At 50.4% G+C, this 16,104-nt stretch overlaps 4 protein-coding genes across 4 annotated transcripts; 2 read left to right on the top strand and 2 right to left on the bottom strand.

Moving 5' to 3' along the window:
- Window positions 1-251: 251 nt before the first annotated feature.
- Window positions 252-658, top strand: CTRU02_209956 (N-alpha-acetyltransferase 38-B, NatC auxiliary subunit; the record flags this gene model as incomplete). Its single annotated transcript, XM_036720772.1, has 2 exons — window positions 252-362; window positions 425-658. 2 exons carry the CDS (start codon window positions 252-254, stop codon window positions 656-658), a joined length of 345 nt encoding a protein of 114 aa, XP_036587612.1.
- Window positions 659-994: 336 nt separating this feature from the next.
- CTRU02_209955 (sphingolipid long chain base-responsive protein lsp1) lies at window positions 995-2,325 on the bottom strand (the record flags this gene model as incomplete). The annotated part of the gene is made up of 5 exons (XM_036720771.1): window positions 995-1,635; window positions 1,691-1,874; window positions 1,934-2,067; window positions 2,144-2,201; window positions 2,269-2,325. The coding sequence occupies 5 exons, from the start codon at window positions 2,323-2,325 to the stop codon at window positions 995-997; spliced, it is 1,074 nt and encodes a 357-aa protein (XP_036587611.1).
- Window positions 2,326-4,766: 2,441 nt separating this feature from the next.
- CTRU02_209954 (set domain-containing protein) lies at window positions 4,767-8,734 on the top strand (the record flags this gene model as incomplete). Its single annotated transcript, XM_036720770.1, has 2 exons — window positions 4,767-5,537; window positions 5,639-8,734. The coding sequence occupies 2 exons, from the start codon at window positions 4,767-4,769 to the stop codon at window positions 8,732-8,734; spliced, it is 3,867 nt and encodes a 1,288-aa protein (XP_036587610.1).
- Window positions 8,735-11,235: 2,501 nt separating this feature from the next.
- Window positions 11,236-12,881, bottom strand: CTRU02_209953 (purine-cytosine permease (NCS1 nucleoside transporter); the record flags this gene model as incomplete). The annotated part of the gene is made up of 3 exons (XM_036720769.1): window positions 11,236-12,332; window positions 12,382-12,598; window positions 12,651-12,881. 3 exons carry the CDS (start codon window positions 12,879-12,881, stop codon window positions 11,236-11,238), a joined length of 1,545 nt encoding a protein of 514 aa, XP_036587609.1.
- Between the last annotated feature and the right edge of the window lie 3,223 nt (window positions 12,882-16,104).

The following is a 16,104-nucleotide window of genomic DNA, read 5'->3' as shown; positions in this document are numbered from 1 at the left end:
AGAGATGGTGGAAGGCTGCAGCTGCCTGCAAGCCATTTAACATGAAGAGCTCGGGTAATGACGCGCTTTCCTCCACTGTCTTCCTTATCAACTCTTATCGGCTAGCCCCGCTGTGCCGCCGCTCTCAGACGTGGAGGCAATTGAACCACGGAGCAATCGGCACCGGTGCAAACCCTCCAAATTGCTTCTGACGACGACACCCGACGAATGCTAGGAAAAGCGATGGTCATAGTCGCCATCGAGCAGTCGTAATGGAGAAAGAAGAGGCAAGAGATTTCTTGACCTCGCTTTTGAACAAGAACCTGCGCATCGTGGCCACTGATGGCCGCATGTTTCTTGGGCTTTTTAAATGCACAGATCCCGTAATCAGGCCCTTGTCCTCGTCTGAACGAACGCTTTGCTGACCATTGGACTTGTCTGGTAGGATCGAAATGTCGTATTAGCCCATACTTACGAGTACCGCCAGCCATCGACACAGCAGCGAGTTGAGGCGGCACAGAATGCTTCTGCGGGCACAGGATCCGTCACGATGGACATGACATCCCGATACTTGGGTTTGGTCGTGGTTCCCGGCCAGTACATTACGAAGATCGAGGTGGAAGAATTCGCCAGCCAACTCAGAGGATACAACCCCTACGCCGATGCATCTGTGGTTTAGCATAGATACACTGCGCAAGAATAGGCACCTCGACACACTCGAGCCCCTGTCGTTAAAAAATGATATATAGAGATGCCGATAACGATGGATTACGCAACGACTAAATACCTAAACTACAAGAATCATTATTTTGCCGTAGCTACCCCTCTGTCCAAGTTCTCCGTTGTAAGCCTAGCCTCAATTACATTACTGAGGCACCAAACCCCTAAACACCATAACTAAGCGCTGTCCTTAAACACAGTACAACTATTACCGCGATTGTAAGCTCGCTACCTTTGGAACGAATGCATGTACGAAGAATACAGGTCGAAAATGGCCATCGCACTGTACTGTCCTTTAGGCAACGACGGCTTCATGCTGACGTCCTCGGGTTTCACCGTTCAAGCCGTCATCTGTTCCCGCGACGGAGTGGCGGATGTCATCCTCATCATCGTCATCTTCCTCATCATCATAGTCTGTCTCTTTGTTGTGGGCTGGCATCCATGAGGAATCGTCATTCAAAGGGGCATCCTGGCCAGACAGATCGTGCCCGCCCTCAGCACGTGCCTTGATATTGTTCCTGCGACGGGTAGACAAAGTGCGGGCGCGGGTTGAGAGTTTCGAGGAAACCGCAGCGTTAGAGGTGACCCAGTTGGTAAGGGCATCCTCGCAATCTTGAATGATAGCCTTACTAGCTTCGTATCCGTCATAGGCAGCGCGGGTCTCGCCAGGAGTAACAGGAGTGTCGTCAATAAGCTCAAGCAGGTGCTTTCCATAGCCGGCAATGATTGCTACCTTTTCGCAATGCTCTCTCAGGGCATCAAATTGATAGGTGTAGGCAGCCTTGATCTTTTCGCGGGTGATGTTTGACAGCTGAGCCTCAGCGACTAGCGACTCGGCCTCGGCCCTTACAAGTTCCTGTTCAAGGACAACGATCTTGGGTGAGTTGGGTTCCTTGTACTTCAGCTGGGCAATCTGGTCGGTGATTTTCTGTTTGCCTGTAGCCCATGTTAGTGGGAATTGAGTTGCAACGGCTGGGCGGCTCTGGCTTACGGTCCCGGCTTGGTTGAACCGAAGCCTCAATGTTGCGAATACTCTTGATCGTCACGCGGTATTGGTCGTACCGGTCAACATACTGGTCCTCAAGCTCGCCGATTTCGTAGAGAAGGACGCCCAGCTTGTCAGTGACATCCGATACGTCTTCGTCGCAAGCCTCTCCCCAAATTGACAGTTGTTGCTGGAGATCCACAGTCAGAAGAGTTGCGACAAAAGTGATTACAGCGCGAGAAAACTTACAGCAACTTCCATACGCTCCCTAGCGACCTGCTCGAGGCTGCGCATCACATTCTTCTCCATCTTTACCAACTGAGAGAGCTTCTTCGCAAGATCTGGCCCGAAGGCACCGGCGGACTTGTGGCGGAGGGCATGTCCTGAATGGACTAGTCAGCCTCTAGAATGGCAAGGTTGAGGCAGGTGTATATGGCGCAAGACATCGTTGGGACTTACCGAAGCCACCGCGGAAGAGGCGGCCAGACTTGGTGGTCGATGGCGGTGGGGGTGGGTTCTGCGACTGGAATCAGCATTGTGATGCGTGCTTACTGCAGATTAGAGAGGCGTCGGGTTCAAATTACCTGAAGTTGAGAGGCGGTGGGCGCCCTCGTTTGGCGCATAGAATAGGTGCGGTGCATGATGACGGCGGCAGCGACAATGACAGCACCAGTTGGCACAATTGGACGTGACGTGAAGTCTGGGTTCGGGGCAGAGAATGGTTGAGAGAAAGGTATCGCGGGGTGGGACAAGGGCAGAGGAAGATCAAATGACGGTCGGGGCGGTAGACTGGGGTGATGCGAACCCAGGCGTTTATATGTAGGCACCGGAAAGGGTCCAGGACAAGCGTGGATGTTGCGGAGGGAACGGGACTTGAAGTGGGCAGCCTCCTAGGAAGTGAAGCGAAAGGGGACGACAGCACAGCGCAGCGAGGGATGCTCAGTGGCCCTCCCCTCAGTGCCTCTTTCGCGCTGGCGACGTCATTTGTGTCTCTAGCTCGTGTTTTTGGCGTTGTTCGCAGCGTCACCAAGCTAGCCAGGTACAAGCCTAGAGGTCCACATTTGAGGTACCTGTGGCACCATGTTAGCAGAACCCATCACAATGTTGTCGTGGAAAGCTACAACCCCGGAAACTCTGGTCATTGTCACTCTCCTTGGGATTCCGGCTACCGTGGTTAAGATGTAGGTAAGGCAGGCATTGCACAGCCAGGGCGATCGCCATCTAGGATCGCGCCGTCTTGTCGACCCTATCGCCCAATGTGAGCCTTTGAAACAGACGGCTGGCACTTTTTTGATTGACTTGGGATGAAGAAACAAGATCAAGCGGGTGCAGACTGCACGAAAACCCCGTCACCCCACCACGCCTGCCTGTTCCCTTCCGCAGGCCGTCTGCAGGTCCCGATGGATCATCTCTGCTTTCCTTCTCCAACTTACATTGTAGCAAGAGACTGGTATCCTATAATGCCTATATAGCAGTGAATTTTTTTAGTTGCCGTACTGCCTTAATCGCGTCGACTGTGCCATAGTATGTTGAGAAGCAGCTAAATCGTACCAGCACAGGCTCCTGTTAATCAGGTCGACCTTCGTCAACCAGTGCCGAAGACCACAAGCCAAGCACCATAAGTTTACGGTTAGCGCTGTATGTCGTCGAGCTCGGGCCGGTGTTGTCCAGTTTCTTTGGAACCAAGGTCTCCGTACTAGACCCGAAGAATGGGCGATGATTTCATAGACTCATGATGTATTTGCTCGTCACTTAGCGCAAACTGCGACTCAGCGGAGCACCTCCAGAGCACAAGTCCAGGCGGGCTAGGTGACGGTCAGATCACTCCGACGACGGCTCTTTGGAGCAAGCCTTCCCGCTGACGATCGAACTAGCATGTCGTGGATATTAATTTATCTATTCTTCTTTTCCACCCCTTGATTATTAGGGTTCTTGCCAGGGGGGGGATCCATTCATGCGTCTTTACTCGAGGCCTTGTTTGTACTTGAAAACACCTAGAATAAAAAAAGTCAATTGCCACTACACGTGTTAATTTTGCATTTTAGCTATATAAGAATTAATTTAAAAAGAGAAAGGTTTTTTTTCTTTAGTTATTCGTTACTTTTATACCAAAGAACGCAACCTGAATCAATTCTCGCTTTGCTACGCTTTCTGTATATATACGATTAGCATCTAAACAACACAAACCCGCTCACATCGAGTTAGGTTGTTTGTCTTTCAAACCTCGGCTAGTGCGATATGAGGACCAGATTGACCAGAGCAGGCAAAATCTGAAGATCTAGGCCTTGACAAGAGCTGGATTTATTTTTGTGTAACAGAGGGGCAGAAAAGACACAGCGTTATTACCTGCCCAGGATCGTGCTTGCGGCTTCAATAATGTTTGCTCAGTCACTATTGATGAAACCCCGTCGTAGCATTATCCACTTCTCGACGTATTCAAGCTTTGAATTTAAAAGAGAATTAAAGGATTTGCGCAACACAAATCAAGATGCTTCAAATTACTGTAATTCTTTGAAAGTAGAGGGCATGTCTTTGTCCCATCCTATACGGACAGGATCTATTAGTAACTGAACCAACGCGATATTTGGTGGGTTATTGTGGATGCTTTTAGTTGCCTGAGTGCAGTTCTTGCAGCACAACCCCTGTTCTCCGGTCCATTTTAGGCCTAGCGCCTTGCAATCTCTCCCTCCAAGTCCTTCCTTCCATGAACGCGCTTAGCTTCGCAATTCACCAACGCGTCTCACAATATCTCATCTCTTCTCTCACCATCACCTTCATCCCGGAGAGTCCGCTTGAGTGGGAAATTGTGCCTTGCCTCATCTCATCAACCTCTTTGCGTTTGGATATCAACGCGACGTCACTGGGCGCTCACTCCCAGCCGCCTGGCATGAGACTTCCGTAGTCAATGTCTACAGGTTTTGCTGACGCTGACTCTGGGGAAGAGGACATGAGGAGCGACCGTGTCTGTGTTTGCGCACGCAGCAAGTGAGGAGGACCGAGGACAGATCAACAGCCAGAGGAAATCCAGCCAGAGAACACCGCCTTTGCGCCTCCTGCTCATTGCCTCTCGCAACCTTTCGATATGTCCTTCCTCTCTGGGTCCGACCGGGACGCAAATGCTCGCAAAGGTCCCTACATAGATGGGATTGCCCATTTTTACCCCGACCACGACTCTTCAGACCAATCTCAAAACGAGACACGCCCACAGCCTCAGAGAAGCTTGGGTGCTAAGAACGAATACATCGACTTAACAATCGACTCCAGCCCTGCTAATTTTTCTCGGAAGCATCATTATCATCTTGAGGTCGATCGCGCAACCCCAGCAAGGCCTAAGGTTGAGGCCAGCCACCCCCCGATTTTCCCACTAGAGCCTTCGCACAACAGTAGTTGCATTTCAGACCCAAGCGGTGGCTCAACCGCTGTTTCCAGCAATGCAGCCTCAGTATTAGATCCCTCGCCGCCACCGGTCTCAATCCAGACATCAGTTGATCTTGACGACAGCTACGATGCCGAGATGTCACGACTTTCGCGACCCGATGGCACACTGAAGACACCTCAGCAGGTTACACCGCCATCATCTACCCGGCCTTCCAGCCATCAGTCACCCAAGCATGCCTCCATTTCCAAGAAGCAGACTCCAAATAAAGGCACATCGGACTTTAACCATCTCGCCGGTCTGCTTAAGGAGTATTCCAAGGACATTCGCAAGACCCACGAGGAATTATGCATCTACGCCCTCAAATCCACTAAACCTGTTGAAACACGTGTCGTGACCGGCGTTGATTTCTTCGCCGACGTGAGTCTCTCACCGACTGCTGAAGAAAAGGGAACGACAATGAAAATCCGAGTGAAGGTGAGTAGGGAATATCCATCTTGAATTGTTTGGCATGCAACGTCCCAGGCCCTTCACATGCCAACTATTCTATGATTCTTGTGGTGCTGATGCGATAATAGCAACACTTCCGCGGCAGGAAGTCGGATCAAGGTCGCGACGCGCATTACCTGCCGGCTTGCATCAAGTCGAGGAAGGACGCTGTGCCCAGGTACCGGTTTCACCATACAGAAATCGTCAAGAATGTCCTGTCTCCCAATTCCATGCTCAAGTTTGTGCCCGTAATTAGGGATCTGGAACCTGACGAGGAGCGAGACTATCTTCTTTGGCTTAAGGAACTTGAAAGGATGGATGCCAGCTGCGGTTTCAAAACACTGGGTAGCCGCGAGCAGCGAGTTGCTAGAACCATTCGGAAGGAACGGACTGCCACTTTGTCCTTATTCCTAGATTCGTGGCTCAGGAAACTCGCCATAAACAATTGCAATCGGACAACGTTGATCCGTCACATGGCCAGCTCGGAATCTGATGATGCCATTACGCCACAACAGAAAACGAGCCTTGTCAACCTGCACAGCGACGATAACCTTGCAGCTACCCCGAGGGCTCTCAAAGCTGCAAGGGTTTTCACCGAAGCATTTGACAAAGTTTTCTACTACGATGCACCCAAGGGGTGCGGAATCCTCCTGCGTGATGTCTTGAAACTCGACAAATCCGTCGACGAAATCGTTGAGTCAAAGAAGACAGCGAAGGGCGGGCAGGATGATAATGAGAAGGCATCATCCCTCGAACACTGGATTGAGACCCATACGGTCATGGGCTGCCTCATCTGCTACAGCAATTCGTGTGAGCATGGAGATTACAGCCTCGAGAATCACAAGCGAAACTTTTCCATGGACTGTATCGGAATGTATGGGCGTATGTTCTCAGCAAACCGCGTGGTATCTTCCAAAGACCCAGTTGAGCACTTTGATCCTCCGCCTCCCTGTAAGCGGCAGTGCTTCCGGCTCAGCGGCATGAAATCTGGGGCGCAATCGAGACCGTGGACAGAAGATGAGACTCTTCTTTTGCGGAGTCTCTTCACGATTTTGGATCATAACAAAGTCAGAGTCAAAGCTCAATGCGCGACTGCTGAAATCCTTGGGAGGGAGTGCTGGGACGTTCATCGTCATCTGCAATCTTTGGATATCACACTCCCACCCCTCGAGACCTTTGAGCCACCAAGGGTCAAGAATCTCCCCTGGTACGATCGCAAGAAGAAGATGCTCATTGGTGACTGGCAGGACCATACCAGTTCTCACGACACCAAGGTCCGCCCATCCAACGACCCATGCCATCATGAAGGTGCCTGCACTGCGGAGAACGAATGCCCTTGTGTACTCAACAATATTCTCTGCGAAAGATTCTGCCGTTGTACAGAGGATTGTTGCGCATACAAATTCACGGGCTGCGCTTGCCATGCTAGCGGCAAGACATGTCTACAGAAACAGAAAGAAGGCCGTCCTTGCATTTGCGTTCAACTAAATCGCGAGTGTGATCCTGATCTCTGCGGAACTTGCGGCGCCGTAGAACGCGCTGATCCTGCAAATCGGCACGACGACGCACTATTCCAGACTGGTTGTCAAAACATTGCTATTCAACGAGGTGTCAGTAAAGCCGTTATCCTTGGAAAGAGTCAGTTAGAAGGTTGCGGCTATGGATTGTTCACAGCAGAAGACATAGCTCAGGATGAGTTCGTTATTGAATATGCCGGCGAACTCATTGTCGCAGATGAGGGAGTCAGGAGGGAAGCGAGGCGCGGAGAAGCGTTTGCTACGGAAAAAAGCACTTCATACGTGTTTAGCCTCTTGGATTATGAAGGCATCTGGGTCGACGCCGCTATTTATGGCAACCTCAGTCGTTACATTAATCATGCTGTGGAGGCAGCGAACGTACAGCCAAGCATTCTTTATGTCAATGGCGAGTACCGCATCCGTTTTTCAGCCACTCGCAATATCAAAGCTGGCGAGGAGCTTTTCTTCAACTACGGTGAAAACTTCCCGAACTTGACGAAGAAGATGATAAAGGAGAAGGCCGACAATGAGGAGGAGGAAGCAGCTGGGGAGGGAGCCGCAGCACCTGTGAAGCGGGGTCGAGGCGGACGTCGTCGAGCACGAACCGCTTCAGAAAAGCCAGCATCGCAAAAGTTCACAAAGACCAAGATTGCTAAAGGCGTTCGTACGGGAGCTCGTAAGGAGGCACCAAAGTTGACCGCAGGTGACTATGAGGCTCTGGTCGACTTGGAAGTTATACCAGGGCTGGGCCGAAAACGAAAGCGGGCCTTAAAAAGCGACGATGAGGAGGAGGAATACCACCCATCTCTCGAGTCAGAAGATAACCCTGATGCGGGAGGAACAGGGAAGCGGGGCGGCACTGCTCAACGACGGATCCGTCGCATGAAATCTGGCGGACGCAATTTGCAATCGGACTCAGAAGAGGAAGTTTCATTACAAACGACCTCTCCACGTACTAAGCGTGGACGTGGCCGCGCTACTCCTTCCCAGAATAATATCAGAGCCAGATCAGCTACGAAGAGCCGGCCAACTCCCGTACAGCCAGAAGCGAGCACGCCACCCCTTAAGAAACGACGTGGACGTCCGCCTAAAAACCCCCGGCCACCCAGTCCTGCTGCGGAACGGGAAATTGAAGTGAATCATGTGAAGAGCGAGATTCGTGCAAGTTTCGCAGCCCCACAGAGCCATGAAGCAGAAGGTGGCACCATATCTGTTGACGTCAACCCTCCACGATCCGCCCGTGGACGCAAACTCACCACCCGCGGCCTTACCCCCCGCCCTCAGGATCAGATGGATACTGACGATGGGGAGCTCAACAATGACAGAACTCCGTCCCGGCTGACGAGTAGGCGACGGAATGACGAAAATACGATTACTGCTAGAGGGACTCCGCGAACTAGGCACTCGTCTGCATCCCAGGCTCGTGCGGCTGTTTTAGATTCAGATGAAGAGATCATTACTCGTACCCCAGCTTCACAGCGAAGAGGGAGACAAAGACGTCCAATGGAGCCTGTTGAGGACAATGATAGCGAAGATAGCTTTCACAACCAGGACCTTGGATCGGACTCGGATGACGAGGATGTGGTCGATCGCTCATTTCTCAGACGCGCGTCTAGGACAAGAAAGCTGCCGGCTCGGTTTCGTTCGTCAGACGAGGAGGAGTCCTGACGTAGCGGGACATTCGGCTTTGTCAAAAGGTCATCACAACAGACATTACCATCCCAGTTATGGCTTATGAGTCGTGGTTCTCATGAAGGGAAATACACGAACTTAACGACGGTAGTGGTATGCGGGGGAGGGTAATTTGGGTTCCACATTTTCTGCATCATGTTAGCATCAATTGGCGGGTTCATCAGTACTTGATCAAAGGATTCGAGCGAGCCAAGGGTGTTACTGGCCCGTCGGCTGGAATACATATAGCTTTAACCTGTAGGAAACTCCAAGGAGTCTAAAGCGCACATAGTTGAGGCCAAGGACAGTGAATCAAGTGGCACGGCGCCACAGAGCCATTTACTTGCATTAGTTTCCGAATATATGTAGTTGCATTGAAATCGCAACAGGCTAAAGATTTATTTCGGTGACAGAGTTACGGTTGGGAGGTTGTCGGCATTGAATAAAATCCGATAGCCTTGTAACGAAACTTTTCGGGCTGTTGAGCGCCTGTGGGGTTCAGAGAGCATTGTCTAAGTAGTTGCCAGGTTTGCCAGCAAGCTTTGGCTAATATTGTGGTGCACCTCTTTTTCCAGATTTCATCGGACTAGTAGACGTGACTTGCATTTCGTTGGTCACAATTAACATTAGCCGCCATCTGCTGGTCCTTGAACAAGAAGTTTGGGCAGCAATGGACGCAGAGGTCACTTGCATGTCAATTCTCAATATCAGCGCAAATGCATCAGCCATGGCCGCAACTTGCCTAGTCTCTTTTCTCCCAGTGTCATTTTGGAACAATACATGTCTTTCAAGACGGTTTTTGAAACAAATGCTTACAGCCTAAGTCTGGAAGATTAGACCTGCTACCTCTACGCAGTTTACTTACGTGCACATCAAGAGTTATATTCGAATGGCGAAGTTGAGACTACATCATGGCGACTAGCTCCAGGGCTATGCATTGTACAGATTAACTTGGTAACCTGGGCCTAACCTTTACATGAAGGGGGACTGCCGGAGTGTAAGAGTCCGGTACTGGCTTGGCTGTGCTATGCATAGTTCGTTTATGGAATGAATAAATTGGCGTGTGATTCAGAGAAATTGTACAGGTCGAAGAAGCCGAGAAGTCAAGAGAACAAACAGATTGGCAATTGCTGTGAGATACACTCAACCCAAAGACAAGAAACAAGGCATTTCCTTGTCCGGCACTTATGTCAATAGACCGACAAACTTGAAATCTTTCGAGCATTTTTATTCCTAAATCAGGATGGTGTTTCTTGACGGAATGCACTTTACTTGAGTTTATATGCAAGTTGTGCTGATGCCACTTGTGCGGATAACCGTTTTGTTTTAAGACCCAGTAACTACCATACGACTTCGTTACATTTTTCTTGCATCTATTCTTCATATACCATCATCTTTCTTCTATTTTGAAGGTGTGTCAGAGGAGAGATCATGAAAGATGTTTGGCTCTGATAAAGTTATTTGATACACTGCACATCATACAGTCCATGTCTAACTACGCTCAAGCATGCTATTTTTTTCCTGATTACGAAAATCGAGCAATAGGAATAAGCTGCCTGAAGCCGGATAATAGTGCGGTAATGGTTTGGTTACACCGGTGGTTAATTTAAGAGATCTGATTAGTATACTAAAAGAATGTCTCAGTCTATCTCACTCTTTCAGTTCCTGGTTGGTCCTGTAGGATATCCCGAATGCATGTCTAGCTTGTATCGTTTAATCATCTGTTCGTCTACTGTGTAATGATCAACCATGGCAGTGGAAAAAAGACGCTGCTATTGTGCTAAACGTCTCGTGGCGAAATGTTGTCGAAGACGCAACCTCGCTGCTGGTAGGAGTTAAGGAACTAAGCATCGAAAGGTCATTATGAAATAAGCAATAGACTATAACATAATGGAACGCCAGAGTTGAAATATAGTTAAGACAAGGTGGTTTTCCTGTACTGTAATTGAGAGTAATGGTTCTGGTTGTCCTATCCTCTGGAGGCCCTGTTGCAGAACAACTCGCTGAGACGTTTGCACCAAGGCAACGATATGGATGAAAATAACCACAGCCGCAGGCGCAACGAATAGTGGCTTGCCTTTTATCCCCATTCTTTCGACTTGTCAAAATATGGGCTTGTGTGGCCGCCCGGCAGCCTCGCTCCCACGCGTAAGGGCTCGCTCGGGAGAGAAAATCCGTCTCGTTCACTTCAAACCAACACCTTTCACTGTACTTCTACACATGATGAACCACCTGGATCTACTATGTACTTGCTATTTTCACCCGTACAGGGCCTTTTCTCCGTGAAACCTACAAGAACCCAGTAAAATGGGCCAAATACCAAGTCTGTGCATAGCGCTCCAACCAACACCAACGCCATGATTGTAGCCGGGATCGAAGAAATTGACTTTGAACTCGCGCAATATTGATCCTGAACACCAGAAACGCCTGTAACTTCCATATGTACATGAAACACTCGTATCATACATGAATATATGCTACCGCTTTCTCATCTAGGTTCATCTCTTAAAGAACCGTTTCTCAACAGTTCGTAAAACGGTATAAGAAGCAGATGCAAAGGAGAACCCAAGCTCAAAGCCGATATCACCACCACGGGCGCCGCCAGCAAGCTTTCCAATTGGGCCCGTGAACCATGTCTGCGACATACCAAGCACGGCACCCATGACGCCTATCAAGAAGGCCGTCACGGCAGCGAAACCCGGTGGTAGACGAGATGGGGTTTCGTGGTCTTCGAGGTTATAACCGGAGAGTCCACGGCGGAACACGAAATGTTCGGTAACACTGATGCCCGTGTAGATGGCCAGCCAGTAGGCGATGATGAGCATAAAGTTCTCCAGCCAGGCCTCAAACCGGTCGTAACCAGGGATGCTGATGGCAACATAGACAGCAGTGCCCGCAAAGACCCAGACCCAGCGTGGTACCCGCTCTGTCCGCTTGGAGAGTACCTGCAACGTCAGTGAGACGGAGTAGATGTTGGGACAGTTGTTGGCGATGATGGAGAGTGCCAAGATAACGAGACAGAATTGGCCAAAGCCGCCAAGACGCGGGACAAGAACAGACGAGAGTAAGCCTCCAATTCCTGAGCGTGAATAAGCGTCGCTGAATGTCGGATCCAGGACGCTGGCGGTCATGATGGCAGCACCAAGGAGCTCAGTGAAACAGAGTGTGAAAAATAGGCCGCTGAAGGTTACGATAAAGACTCGAGTGCGTGGGGTAGAGGCTGGGTAGTAGCAGGTATAATCGGCGCTGTAAGAGGTCCAACCCGTAGCGAAACCGTAGACGCTCGCGGCAAAGGAGAGAATAGACCCGGCTTCGGCGGGGCCCGACTTCAAAGGCAGCATGTTGTTGAATTTGCCCGAGTGGGCAAAGACTCCCAGGACGATGAGAAAGATGATAGTGCAGGGAATCCAAGAATAGCGCTCGTAGGCGTGGACGATGCGGTAGCCGAAGGTGCAGATGATGAGAGTCGATATAGCGATGACAAGGATACCGGCCCATCCTGGCATATCTTCATTGACGGCATGAAACAGCTGGGCGCCGACAATGACGTTCACGGCCGACCAGCCAAGGCATGCTAGGACGTTGAAAATAGCGACTAAAATAATGTTAGCCGAAACATGACTGAAAAAGCCTTGGGTACCTACTGAGTTTGACGCCATAAAATCCATACCAAAACCGAGAGAGAACCATCTGTCGAAGACCAAACTTGGGGCCAAAGGTGGAAAAGAAGCAGACTGGCATGACCCCAAGAAAGTTGAAGAAGATGATGGTCAGAGCTGTATCGACGTAGCCAAGATCAAATACAGGGGTAGCAAGGGCGCCAATTGCGAATGAAGACACGACCATGTTCGCAGAACACCACTACGAAGAGTCAGAATGCTCTGGGTGGCATAGAAGTCCCAGCGAGACTTACGAGCGTCCCAACCATGCTGAGAGAGTCATTCGTCCGTTCGTCCTCCGGGACTCTCTCGATACCTCTCTGTTCTACACCAAACTTGCCTGCCAACCTCTGGAGCTTCGCATAGGTGGTGGTGCCGGTTGCGAAATCCTCCTGGGAATTAATGTCAGTTCCCACATAGCCGCGAGCCGTATCCTTCTTCTCCCCATTCGACTCGACGTCGCTTTTGTTCTCAAATATAGCCATCTTTGGCTGTGTGTGGCGTTCCCGTCTCGTTGGTACTTGGGTTTGTGTGGAGAGTCACCGGCAGTTCATAGCTTTGCTCGCGATATTTGAAGGAACAATGGACGGTTTGGCAGCGGAGTACTCAGAATGAGGCGGACAGATGCTTCAGAGCACTGGTGACCAGTGGTGGGAGGAGAGTTCCGCAAGGACGAGACGAAGGCAACATGGTGGCGAGGCAAGCAGTAATATTCAGACCGCGGAAAGTGGAGGAGCCCTTATCAGGGCGAACGCGCGCGAATTCCTCGGGACATCCGAATTCTGGGCTCAAGATGCAACTTTTTCGCGGAGCACACACCAAGCTTCTGACGCGAAACTGGTGGGGGAACAAATGGAGCGATCGAAGATAAGGGATCGTGGCCATGAAGACCTTTGATATCCCCACCGTCGCGTCCCTGACGGCGGGGACATTGTGATTCTCGGAAGTAAGCCGGCATTTGGTAGGTCAGGGAATGGGGCACACTGGAGTCTCAAGTTGAGCTAGAAGAAGGACCAGAGGCAAATTCGGGTGTGCCGGGTTTCTCCTGTCCAATGATGAATTTTGAAAGAGATGGAGGGGAACAAAGGCCGCCCCAGTGAAAATGGAGGTCGTCAGGCGACAGTTGCGAAATCAAGCAGATCTCGGGCAAGTCAACACACGGCCCGGTGACTCGACGATAGGGTTGCAGAGGGATTGAATTCCATCCTACAAGAGCATCTGCTGATAGCCATAGGACCTACCCATAAGCCCAATGGATCGAACAAAGTCAAGAGGAATTCTGCGATAGATAAGACGGGACAGCCCACGCAATCATGCGACCCCCCGGGAGTCCGTGAACCTGCGACGTAAGAGGCAAATGGGGAACTCTACATTAAGCCGAAGAGTCGAGCGTTTCCTGAAGGAAAGGCTTATCTTTACAATGAATATCTGTGATTAGATAGGGGAAACTTGCAAGTCGCAATTGGGTGGATAACGAGCAGGGTCGCTCAATTGGGACAAGATTGGCTGCCGTGTTGCCGAATGCATAGATGGAGAAACTTGACGATGATTTTTTCTCCATGTTGCCTTGAAGGGAGAGAAATGGAGGGCTGGGATGCCAAGACAATGAGAAGTCATCTACCCTTGATTGGAAACGGGAGCCTCATTCACTAGCGGTGCATTCAATCAACGTGAACAGGCAAGGTCATGCCTCCTATCCGAACTATTGGAATTGGAAGCCACCGCGAAATGAAAGTAAAACGAAAAAAAAAAAAAGTGTCGATGACTAACTAGAGGCTCTGCATGACGGGACGGGACCCAAGGTCCCACTCTTCCAAGGCGAGGGTTCGTGCCCAAGAAGCTTAGCCATCTTGAGCGGAGTGCCTTACCTCAGCATTGTGTGTCCCACATGCAGCCACAGCTAAGTTCGTGGCTGTGCAAATGGCGATCTGTATGTAGCTTTCTGAGGATACCTCCAGTGCCCGATTCCATACGTTGACATGGCGTGGTGTAGCAGGCATTGAAGCTTACTTCACGTCATGCTCATACCAGCAAAGTCTTTGTTCTTTGCACATTCCTCTCGAGCATCTCTGCCCTACACTACCGGTGCATCGGCGGGATAGTGCCCCGTAGTGTGGAGGCTCAGCTCGATCATCGAAAGCCAAGCTTGCCTTGCATTCCTCCGCTGGTCTGGGGTTAAACTTTACCGTCGTCGTCGTCGTCGCTGGCACTGACACTCCACCCGCAAGTCGACAGCCTTCACGAAGAATGGAATTACATATAGTATGCCTTCTATCGACGTTGTCCGACAACTCTCAAATGATGAACTCTTTGGAGCACGTGTTTCCTATAAACGAGGCGAATGATCGACAGAACCTGATCACCTGGCATCTCGGCCCATTGTTTCTTATTTCCTTCCCTCAAACTCCCTAGATTTCGCGACACGCATGGTTCTAGTGCGTCTGCGGCAAGATATGCCCTCGTTGATCATGTACCCTTGAGACAAACGTCCTCCTCGCTACCCCCACTCGCCTCCACTGTAAAAAATACGCCGGCCTGAAGTCAATCATGTCTCGCAAGCACGACGGAATGCTCAGCGCCTCTTCACAAGGTGTGCGCCTGTATGCCGTGAATGGAGCACAACATGATCGCTGGCAATACTGAAGCGGAAGAATGAGCAGCATCGTCAGCTCTTTCCTAGCAGAAGGCTGTCACATTTCAGAGACGGATTTGACTGGTCCTCTGTGAAGTCTTCTTCCGCAAGTTCATATGTTTTTCCTGAAACTGAATCCACGCAGGGAAGTGAGACTTAATTTATCACCCGATAGCACGAAGCTCCCTTCAAACTCTCGTGGTAGTCAAAAGCAATTTGAGAGACACCCCTGTGTCCGAGCTCTTTCAACTGACCCGCACCATCTCTCCTTGCACTGACAGTGGCTGCGATTGGCTCAGCCCGTTCAGAGCAACGTTGCTGACCTCCTCTTAACACGTTGGACCACGCCGTTTGCGGTCGGCCCGTTGCATGGACTCGACTCCTCGCACACAATGAATGTGGTGTTCAACAGAGGCACCTGAGGGATCGGAAGACATGGGGTTCCGCGATGCGTTGTTCAGGTGACGCTGGAGATCAGACCCGATGTCCACAAAACACGAGAACATAATTCTGACTCAACCACACTCTCAAACCCACGAGCCTACGATCCCTCGCCCAAGACGTAATCTTAAAAAAAGGAAAAAAGATCAAACCTCGACAGCCAAAGTGACATGTTTTGGTTTGCCTTTCGTCTGATGTTTAGTACATGCAGAAAGGCTAATGAGTTTATTGTCTCGCAGCAAATGAAACAAACACATCATTCAGCGATTGTGGATTTTCCCTCTTTTATTTTTAAAAGTTGCTTTTCTTTTCTACCACTATCTGCAGTAGGGCTGAAGTCAGCCGCGGCAATCATTGGATGATGTCTCTACAATCACTCAACATGTGTTTGCCATCAATTTGCCTCGTCTCCCTCTCAGCCACAGTTCTATTCCTGTCTTACCATTACCAACACCTCGGCCGGGTGTGCCGCGCCGCATTTCCTCGTCACTGTCTTCGCGAACTCAGCTCCCCGCCGCACCGCAACAGCGCTAAGCCGCGCACACCCTAGTCTCACCTCGTACCGAGAGAACAATGTCTCCAGCATTCTTGGTCCCTGGGGACTGTTAGCCATTCCCAAGAACCCGTTCTGATCC

This window comes from Colletotrichum truncatum, assembly GCF_014235925.2.
Source record: "Colletotrichum truncatum strain CMES1059 chromosome Unknown Contig_0006, whole genome shotgun sequence".
Taxonomy (NCBI): domain Eukaryota; kingdom Fungi; phylum Ascomycota; class Sordariomycetes; order Glomerellales; family Glomerellaceae; genus Colletotrichum; species Colletotrichum truncatum.
The sequence above is the reverse complement of the archived record's forward strand: the minus strand, read 5'-3'. Positions and strand labels throughout refer to the sequence as shown.